General features: G+C 37.4%; 1 protein-coding gene and 1 non-coding gene across 2 annotated transcripts; one reads left to right on the top strand and one right to left on the bottom strand.

The window, feature by feature from the left end:
- Positions 1–207: 207 nt before the first annotated feature.
- Positions 208–280, top strand: TRNAA-AGC (transfer RNA alanine (anticodon AGC)). Its single transcript has one exon. It is a non-coding gene; the product is annotated as a tRNA-Ala (tRNA).
- Positions 281–8,648: 8,368 nt separating this feature from the next.
- Positions 8,649–11,012, bottom strand: LOC107771029 (uncharacterized). Its single transcript, XM_016590357.2, has 2 exons — positions 10,770–11,012; positions 8,649–9,357 (listed from the first exon to the last, which is right to left on the bottom strand). Exons 1-2 carry the CDS (start codon positions 10,893–10,895, stop codon positions 8,914–8,916), a joined length of 570 nt encoding a protein of 189 aa, XP_016445843.1. The 5' UTR covers positions 10,896–11,012; the 3' UTR covers positions 8,649–8,913.
- Positions 11,013–11,304: the final 292 nt, after the last annotated feature.

The following is an 11,304-nucleotide window of genomic DNA, read 5'->3' as shown; positions in this document are numbered from 1 at the left end:
CATGGAAAGCAACTTGGAACACTAAAATTTGCTCAGTTATGAGTACTTAAAAATACATCAAATGCTTTAATGCATCATTAGTTCATTAGAATCGAAGGTAAGTTCTTGAAAGATCAATCCACCTGAGCACACCTTGGGTTCGGGTAAAGTGGGCGAAGAAAGAAATATATATAATAAAATTGTTGGGGATATGAAGGACAACATCGTGGGGATGTAGCTCAGATGGTAGAGCGCTCGCTTAGCATGCGAGAGGTACGGGGATCGATACCCCGCATCTCCATATGGAGCTTTTGTTTTTTCCTTTTTTCTGCACTGACTTAGTAGGCATTTGGACATAAGAATTGTAAAATTTCAAAAAATGGTGAAAATTTTGAAAAACGGGTTTTTGAAGTTTTTCAAATTTTTAAAAATTTCCAAAATGCATCTTTTAGTGAAATATTGAAATTTTATGAACAAACACTCATTTCGAAAAAAAAGTGAATTTTTTTTGAAAAAAAGGAAACAAAAATTGTATGTCCAAACGGGCTCTTGGTGACTTGTGCGTTAACTAGGAGTGTTCATAAAAACATGAAAAATCGAACCAAACAGACCAAAAAAAATCGATACTTTTCAGGTTTGGTTTGGTTTTGGTTTTGAATTTTAAAAATCGACTATAAAAGCAACTATTTAAATTTATTAACACACACACACACACACACACACACACACACACATATATATATATATATATATATATATATATATATATATATATATATATATATATATATATATATATATATATATATATATATATATATATATATATGTATGTATGTATGTATGTATGTATGTATGTATGTATGTATGTACATATTAGTCATTTGTATTTTTAGTCTAGTTCTTTGCTATTATAATCATCTAATTCTTTGCCTTTACATTCTAGTTTGATTGACAGTTTTCTTTTGCTAAGTACAAGAATTTATTTCATGTTAAAAATAATCGATTTTTAATTGAGTACTTAAATTATTCATCACTAATTGATTCAACTATCGTCAATATATCTTGGTAAATGATAGATTTCTCAAAGAGCAATTGATTTGATAGTGTTACGTTGAAAATGTAGTCGCCAGAATAAGCGTTTGGTAATGTATGTCTCATATTTAAGGGAAAAACGAAAAACCGACAAAAACCAAATCGATAAAAAACCGACTTAATTGATTTGCTTTGATTCTAATATTTGAAAAATCGACTTACTTGATTTGATTTCTTTTTAGGAAAAAACCGACCCAAACCGAATCATGAACATCCCAGTGTTAACTGTTCTTCTCCTGAGCTTTTTTTTTTCCCACAACTCCACCGAAGTTATTTCGCCTATTACATTTTGTACGTAGCTTGGTGAGTTTTCTTTTTTTGAAAGACTCTGTTTAGTTAGTAAACAAAGCAAGCCAAAATCAATTTTTAGTGAATTTAGAAATTTGTGCTAATTAGTATAAGAGTCGCGCAGATACAAGGATTTTAAGGGTGTACAAACGAAACCGACAAACCGCACCAACCCGATAATCCAAGTCAAACCGAGAAAAAAAATCCGACTATGATTTGGTTTGATTTGGTTTGGTGTTCGAAAAAAACCCCGACCATAATTGGTTTGGTTTGGTTTTAACTAAAGAAAGTCAAACCGAAACCAAACCAATCTGACATTACATATATAGAAGTTTTAGATATATTTAATATATAAATATAATTATTGTGATGTAATTTATAAATATTTCTTAAAAGATTTCATAATTTTATCTTTTGAGATATTATTTCAAGGTTGGACTTAGAACTTTTGAATGTTCCAATAAGTTTTATAGCCATTAATATTAAATAGCACAGTATAGCTAGTTTTCGGACTGGTCATTCAAAAATAGCCAGCGTTTACGAAGTCAATGAAAAATAGCAACTATTTTGCTGCAATAGAGACCAGTCCAACATAATATACTGGAGTTCGGTGCACCTGTGTATGAACTCCAGCATATTATGCTGGACCGATATACTTTGCTGGGAGCACCGGTGCTCCAAACTCCAGTATATTATACTGGACAATTATACTTGCTGGAACTCCAGTATATTATGCTGGAGTTCTAGTTTACTTATGCTGGATATGCTGGAGTTCCAGCATACTTATCATGGAACTCCAGTATAATATGCTCGAGTTCAAGCATACTTATACTGAAACTCCAGTATAATATAGTGACGTATTTTTCGGGTTTTGAACAGTGTTTTCGCACAGATTTATCTTTACATGAAAAGTGGCTAAATTTCGATTACTTTTGAAACTGGGCTATTTTTTAACAACCAGTTATAAAATCTGGCTATTTTTTAATTTCTCCCTAGATTAAGTAGGGGGTTTTGACACAGTTACCCACAAAAACAAAACTATTTACCCTTGTTTACCCATTTGTTTTCCTACCCATAAATTAATTACATTTCCTACCCATAGTAGGTTTTGTGGGGAATTTTTTCTTTATTCTCCAATTCTTTTTTATTTCTATGTTTATTTTCTTTTCTTTTTTCTTTTTTTTCTTTTCTCCTTTTTTTTTCCAAGTTTTCTTCTTATTTTTTTCTTTTTTCCTTTTCTAATTTCATTTAACTTCTTTTTTTATATTCTTTTTCTCTTCATAATCTAATTTCATTTACTATTTTCACTATTTTTTATTATTCTTTTTTTATATATTATTACTAAAGAAAAATCAAATTGTGTACCAATTAAATGTAGTTAATAAAACCAAAAAAATATTAACTAACATATGATACTAGTATAGCATATAGCTATACCAACATGGTATACAATTGTACGCAATGAGTTAAAAAAATTACTTCAATTATTGAACTAAAATAGTATCAGTTGTCAATAAAAAAAATAAAAAATTCTAAAAGGATTTAATTGTAAGAGTATACCGTTACATCATATTGCATACTATAATTTTTATTTTATTTTTTGCATTTTTAATTTGCCCCTCACGTTGGGTAAAAGCTTAAAACAAATTAAAAGGAAAAAGATAAGTGAATTTACGGGTAACATATTGTTACAGTATCTTGCATATTATTACAGTATACTATAATAATATATTGTATGCTATAATAGTATATTGTTGCAATATAACTATATACTCCTATAGTATATTAGTATACTGTGGCGGTATACTATTTTGTAAATTATAATAGTGTACTGTTGCAGTATAACTATATACTCCTACAGCATATTGTATACCGTAGCGGTATACTGTAGCTGTGTTCTTCTTCGATTTTCAACTGAAAATTTCGATCTCAATCACCTCAAATCAGGTCCAAATGCTATCAAATTTTAGTATGAACTTCTAGAAGGTACTATAAGCAATTTTTAACAGCACCCACTTTGAATCAAACAAGAAATCGTCAAAAATAAAATTGAGCTTCAAGCCCAACAATGGTGGATATTCAATCTTAGGAGTGAGCTTTTCTCTTCTGAAATTAATCTTGTCGATTTGTCATATTCCTGAATGGAATTGATGTGTTGTTGTGTCTGTTTGTATGTTTCTTCAAAATCTTTTTTCACTTTTTCTACTTCCTCCACCACCTCGTCCATTTGGGGGTTTTGGAGATATATATAGGAAGTGAAACTAGTGGGTAAATAGTTTGGGAAGTATGGGTAGGAGTAGTAAATAGTTTGAGTCTAGGCATTAAAGGGTAAACGATTTGGAATTAATAGGTATAAAGTGAGATTTTCTCATTAAGTAGTGCTAGCAAAAACCCAAACCAAAATCAAATCAATACTAATGCTAACAAAAGATATTCAATTCAATACTACGAACTTGAATGTATTGAATATCTATTTTTTGTTTTGCAATAATTTTCCGCTCCGCTGTTTAAAGTTTTTCTCTTCTCTGTTTGCTTTAGATCTTGTCCTTTTTGCCCTGATTTTTCGCTTTCGGTATATTAAATTTTATTTATAGTTATTAATTTTACTTCTTCAAAAATAAAATTCCCCCTTTTTTGCTCTACCGCTCCAATTCTATCATCGCCACTTTTGCTCAGAACCCCTTTTATCAAAGAACAATCCAATTTCAAATCGATACTCTCATTATTCTTAGCTATAGATTTTTTACTTTTATTTCACTGAATCTGTTGAAGTAAATGTCAATAAAGCTCGAAATTTCCAAAACCGAAATTGCTGGCTTTTCTGTACGTAGCAAAAGATTTGTTTGGTTTGCTCTGATTTCTTTGGTTTTACTTACTGATTTTCAGTTTTCCTTTACTAGCTTACAACTGCAATTTAATGGTAGTAGTTATGCTTTAGATTCCATTTGGTCACCGGTTTGTTGCTGTTATGTTGCCGGATCTCCTCGCATATTTCAGAAGCTTGCTTGTTGTTTTTCTTCAGTTAATTTCGGCTGCTAGTTACTTTCGGTGCTACACCAGTGGTAGCGGTGATAGCCCTTTTTGGTCTTTGGGTCGTGGTATTTTCTGTGTTTTCAGGGAAATTCTCAAAGTGGTTGGAGACAAGTTGGGCGCACGAGCACTAGCAAAGGAGAGCAACCTGGATGAGCGTCAGCAAAGGGCGGTGGGAAGCGGTGCGTGAGCTTGCAAGTATATCGAGGGCTGCAAATCAACACAGGTTTGGTTTTCGGGAATTGGTACCTCCCGTTCTACTGGTGTTAGCTAAATTGATGTTACTTTAGTTCACAATAGTTAAATCATTCAATAGGTGTACAGGTAGTCACTTGTTTCCTTCTAGTTTGATTCGTTGTCCGTTGTGCACTAGCGAGTCTTTTGTAGATCTGTCATAGGTGTAGTGGCGGCAGTCTGGGATGATAGATTAAAGGCATGTCCTCAGGTGGGGCAGAGTGTGGGACAAAGAGTGGGCCCGGGGTCAGGGGGTGGGTCAGGAGGCAGGGGACGTAGAGGGGGCAAGGGAGCCTATAGGTTGAGAATCGGGTCATGGAACATAGGTTCGCTAACGAGTAAGTCTATAGAGTTGGCGAAGATCCTTCAGAAGAGGAAGATTAATATAGCGTGTGTCCAGGAGACTAGGCGGGTCGGATCGAGGGCGAGAAATGCGGATGGGTATAAGTTGTGGTACTCTGGAGTCGTGGGGGGTAAGAATGGAGTGGGTATCCTAGTAGATAGCCATCTTAGGGAGTCGGTGGTAGAGGTCAGGCGTGTGAATGATAGACTAATGACTATTAAATTGGTGGTGGGTGAGTGTACTTTAAACATCGTTAGCGCGTACGCACCGCAAGTAGGTTGTGAGGAGGAGATTAAAAGGCGTTTTTGGGAAGGGTTGGATGACATTGTTCGTAGTATTCCGCCTTCCGAGAGGCTATTCATAGGAGGGGATTTCAATGGCCATATTGGGTCGTCTGCAGGTGGTTATATGGAGGTGCATGGCGGCTTTGGTTTCGGGGAACGGAATGGATGAGGCATCTCACTGCTGGATTTTGCCAAGGCATTCGATCTATTGATTGCAAACTCGAGTTTTCCGAAGCGAGAGGAGCATTTGGTTACTTACCAAAGTTCGGTGGCGAAGACTCAAATTAACTATCTCCTCCTCAGGAGATGCGACAGAAGGTTGTGCGAGGATTGCAAAGTTATCCCAGGTGAGACCCTTGCAACGCAACATAGGCTCTTGGTGATGGACGTTAGTATTAGGATAAGAAGGAAACAGAGGTCAGTACGAGGCCGCCCGAGGATTAGGTGGGACGCCTTGACTAAGGTTAAAGCCCAGGAGTTGGAAGGAAGGTTGTCGGCAATGGGAGCTTGGAGAAGTAGTGGGGACGCAAACACTATGTGGTCGACGACGGCGGACTATATAAGGAAGGCGGCGAGAGAGGTGTTAGGGGTATCTTCAGGCCGCACCGGTGGCCACAAAGGAGACTGGTGGTGGAATGCAGTTGTACAAGGTAAAGTGGAAGCGAAGAAGGTGGCTTACCTGCGGTTAGTGGGGAGCACTGGAGAGGAGGAGAAGAGAGCGAACATTGCGAGATATAAGGTAGCTAGGAAAGAGGCAAAGATGGCAGTGACGGAGGCAAAGACGACAGCTTTTGTTCGTTTGTATGAGGAACTAGGGAACAAAGGCGGGGAGAAGAAGTTACTCCGACTCGCTAAGGCGAGAGAGAGGACAGCTCGGGATTTGGACCAAGTGAAGTGCATAAAAGATGAGGACGACAAAGTTTTGTTGGGGGATGACCAGATAAAGAGGAGATGACAGACCTACTTTCATAAACTTCTAAATGAGGAAGGGGATCAGGATATTGTACTAGGTGAATTGAGGAATGCAGACAGCCCTCATGAACTAAGTGATTGTCGGGACATTGAGGTCGATGAGGTCATAGAGGCAATGCGTAAGATGAGAAGGGGCAGAGCTACCGGACCAGATGAAATTCCGGTTGAGCTTTGGAGGTGTGTGGGTAGAGCAGACTTGGAATGACTTACTAGGTTGCTTAATGTTATATCCAAGACTAATAGGATGCCCGAAGAGTGGAGGTGGAGTGCAATGGTCCCGTTGTATAAGAACAAATGCGATATCCAGATCTGTAACAACTATAGGGGTATTAAATTACTAAGTCATACCATGAAAGTCTGGGAGAGAGTGGTAGAAATGAGAGTGCGAAGGACGGTGTCTATTTCAGACAACCAGTTCGGGTTCATGCCGGGGCGATCTACCACAGAAGCTATCCACCTTATTAGGAGGATGGTGGAATAATACAGGGATAAGAAGAAGGATCTCCACATGGTGTTTATCGATCTAGAGAAAGCGTACGACAGGGTTCCTAGGGAGGTCTTATGGAGATGCTTAGAGGCTAAAGGGGTCCCGGTTGCCTACATTAGGGCGATTAAGGACATGTATGATGGAGCTAAGACTCGGGTTAGGACAGCAGGAGGCGATTCAGATTATTTTCCGGTTATTACGGGGTTGCACCAAGGGTCTGCGTTCAGCCCTTTCCTATTTGCCCTGGTGATGGATGCTATAACGCATCATATTCAGGGGGAGGTGCCATGGTGCATGCTATTTGCTGATGACATAGTCCTAATCGACGAGACACGACGCGGCGTCAGCGAAAGGTTAGAGGTTTGGAGACATACCCTTGAGTCCAAAGGTTTCAGGTTGAGCAGGACGAAGACGGAATACCTTGAGTGCAAATTTGGGGCAGAGCCGACGGAAGCGGGAGTGGAAGTGAGGCTGGATTCTCAAGTCATCCCTAAGAGGGGTAGTTTCAAGTACCTGGGGTCGTTTATTCAGGGGTCCAGGGAGATCGACGAGGATGTCACACACCGTATAGGGGTGGGGTGGATGAAATGGAGGTTAGCGACGGGAGTCCTATGTGACAAGAAAGTGCCTTTGTTACTGAAAGGTAAATTTTATAGGGCAGTGGTTAGGCCTGCTATGTTGTATGGGACCGAGTGTTGGCCGGTGAAGATCTCACACATCTAGAGGATGAAAGTTGCAGAGATGAGGATGTTGAGGTGGATGTGCGGCCATACAAGGAAGGATAAGATTAGAAATGTAGATATTCGAGAGAATGTGGGTGTGGCCCCCATGGAGGACAAGATGCGGGAAGCAAGACTCAGATGGTTCGGGCACATTCAGAGGAGGAACACTGATGCACCGGTGAGAAGGTGTGAACGACTGGCGGCGGTGGGTACGATGAGAGGTAGAGGGAGACCTAAGAAGTATTGGGGAGAGGTGATCAGGCAGGATATGACGCGACTTAGGGTTACTGAGGACATGACCCTAAACAGGGAATTATGGAGATCGAGCATTAAGGTTGTAGGTTAGGGAAAATTTGTGATGTCTTTTTACAGCGCACTAGAGTGAGACTAGCCAGTTAGGAATTAGTCTTAGGATGCTATTGATCAACTACTGATGATTGGCTTTATCTTCTGTGTATTAATACCTTACATATTCTCGTATTTCCTATATCTCTTATATTGCTGTTACTTTGTTTTTATGGTATTTATGTTATGTTATGGATTTTATGGTGTTTTATTATGAGTCTATTGATAGTACTAATATAGTGTCTCTTGTTGCCTCTTTGAGCCGAGTGTCTCCTGGAAACAGCCTCTCTGCCCCTCGGGGTAGAGGTAAGGTCTGCGTACATATTACCCTCCCCAGACCCCACTTGTGGGATTACACTGGGTTATTGTTGTTGTTGTTGCAATAATTTAGATAAAAATGCATAACCTATTTTTATTTTTCCTTTAGCGTAATCATGTAATTAATACTCCCTTATTAGTCTACTTATTTTAGCATGACTTAGTACTTTTAGATTATGTTTATTTTTCTTATGGTTTTTTAATTAGCAATATTTATATTACATAATTTTATTGTCTTTATTGTTGAATACTTTAGGATAATGCCATGACATATCTCATATTTTGTATTATTTTTTTGGAAAATACTTTATATAGTTATATCTTGGTAGGACTAAAGAAATATTTTGAGCACAATTTATATGTTTTGTTCTACGAAGATTTTACCGGGACAAAAACCCGAAAAAATCTGAATAACCCGAAAACCCGAAAAAATCGAGAGTAAAAAACCCGAGTTTTATTGGTTTAGTTTTTTGATTTAATAACTCGACACAATTGGTTTGATTTGGTAATTGTAAAATCCAAACCAACCCGACCTATGTACACCCGGAGGATTTGATTATTATACTGCTTCACATACAACAACCACAACAATTATTCAAGAGCATTTCCTTAAGATCAACTAAGGCATGTAACAGCTAGAATGTACGACAACAATAACTACACCAAAATTTCATTGACACAGATAACATATTTCATGTTGACAGCTGAAAAGTAAGAAGCATAAAAATATCCCCTTTATTTGACGTTTTTCAGGAATTGGTTCCTCTTTTCCGTTTTTTGGGTAGTTTTCAGGTGAGGTTGGGATATACACGGTGGTCAATCAGCCTCCTGCAACCCATCCAAAACCACTGACCCAACTAACAACCCGACAGCTCCCAACCCAAGTGCTCCAGCCAAAACGGCCTGGACCGCCACAAGACCCGCAGAATCATCGGGTATCAACACGATTGCTAGTATAGCCGCCACTAAAATAGGAAGCGCCGCCGACGCCAAAGCAGAAGGCTCGAAACTCGCAGCCTTCTCTAGCAAACTGAGCAGTCCAAGTTCTTCGGCCTTTGAAAATACACCTAACTTCTCTATGGAGGACAGCGTAAAGCCTAGCTCTTCGGCCTTTGATAGAAGCCCAGCTTTCTCTACAGTGCTCAAAACTTTTCGCTTCTCCAGTTTTTTGAACACATCAACTTCCACTTGTTCTCCGCCCTCGTAGAATAGTCCCGCTCCGTACCATTGTTTTTTCCAAGCATCATCATACTTGTTCACCTGCATTAGTGATTCTTATTAGTTAGTATTGTGGTACTCTTTTTAGCTCAGCTACTGTGAGTGTAAAACAGAATTAGCTCTCGTTTGACCATACATTTTGGCTTCATTTTTTCAAAAATGTTAAAAATATTGTTTGTTTATAAAATATGATCATGTTTTGAGGAAAAAAAATTCAAATATTTCCAAGTTCTCAGAATTTTTTTCTTCCACTCATAAAACTTTAATTTTTCTTCAAATAAAATACATGTTCAAATACAACTTCTACTTTCAAAAATTATTTTTCAACACAACTTAAAAAAGTCTTTTTTCAAGTTTCAATCAAATTTACGTTCAAACGCTGGCTTAGTAATTTGGTGCAAAGTCTATATAAACAATGATGGTTCCTATAGATCGACATTTTTTTTCGTTTTTGATAAGAAGATGGTACTTCACTAATCACTGCACAAAGAATGTGCGAATTTGCACTCAACCAAGGGAGTGCATCAAGTGCTCGAATAAATTGACATAATTACCAAAAATAAAAATTAGAGCAGAAGTTATAATTCCGAGCACATTTATGTTTAAAGCAAAAAAACAATTGTGCCTAAGTGTAAATTCTGCACAAATTTAGTCTTAGAAGGGTACTGTTTCTTTCAATTTTGAAGTTTCAATGTATTCTTAGCAGTCAATATATATAGAATAGTTTAATTATGATGAATACTCTGAAGAATGAAAGGTCTTTCATATAACTCCATGAAAGAATGATGATAGAAATACTATTGATATTCATTGCAAGGAAATTAGCCCATAGATTAAGTTCACTGTTTTAATCAATCAAGAACCCTTTTCATACATACTTAACTGAATTAAGAGTGGGATAATACAGAAGAACCTCCAAACTTGTCCCGATTTTCCCATTACGATCTTATACTTGAGAGGTCCTATCACAAACCCATTCCCACCCTATGACGAAACAAGATTTCTCATGCAACGCTTGCAAAGGCAGAGCTAGAATTTGAATTTTATGAATTCGGAATTTTAGTCATTTTAAGTTAACGTGTTCTAAATTGATATTTGTATATATTCAATAAATTTCTTAAAACAAATACAAGGGTTGGACCAAATTAATAGTTTAGCAGAACCCGTAATATCAACATTAACTTTGCCCCTCACCACGTGGTACACCAAATCATTCTAATTTGTCATGGTTAAGTTATAAATTAACTATAATACAATAATACAAACTGGAAGTATAATATTTGTTTCAAACAAGTTTGATTGTTCTAAGTAAATAAGGTTTTAGATGACCATCAGGGGGGGGGGGGGGGCTTAAGTTCGTACCAATATGGGAAAACTTATGAATGTACCAACAAAATAAGGGGAATGTCTTAATTTTCGATTACAACCGAATTAGCGTAATATAAATGGGATACCTTCTTTTTAGGAGCCATGGCCAAGAATCGCGGGGCGCTTTTAGAGGGAAATAAGCGGCCAAATCGGGGCTTGGAACTAAAGCCATGCTCTACGATTCTCAGATAAGCAGTGGTTGAAGCCGCCATTGAAGAGTTTCAGCTTCTCCCCAAAACTCTAGTTTCACATGAACTTTCATTAGACCCAAACACTAACCCTTTCTTCTCCTCAGAATTCTATGGTTCCAAATTATTTGACCAATCAAATTGCTGCTTATCCTATCTGGACAGGAAAATTTTAGATGCCGTGGCGTTGCTAAATATTATTTTTCCAATTATACCCTCAATTCTCCTCATTTTTACCTCACGTGGTACGTTACACTTCTAAAGTAGTCATTAAACTCCTGGACTAGGATTTTAATTGCTTACTTCATTACTTAGTTCTTAGTTTGTGTCATGTTTGAATTAAAATACTTTATAGACTAGTTTTACTAGGACAATAATACTTCGGCATCAGATAAAGTCCTAGAGATATAGCATGTATTATAATTGCAAATTA

Source organism: Nicotiana tabacum, chromosome 6 (assembly GCF_000715075.1).
Source record: "Nicotiana tabacum cultivar K326 chromosome 6, ASM71507v2, whole genome shotgun sequence".
In the NCBI taxonomy this organism is placed as follows: domain Eukaryota; kingdom Viridiplantae; phylum Streptophyta; class Magnoliopsida; order Solanales; family Solanaceae; genus Nicotiana; species Nicotiana tabacum.
The sequence above is the reverse complement of the archived record's forward strand: the minus strand, read 5'-3'. Positions and strand labels throughout refer to the sequence as shown.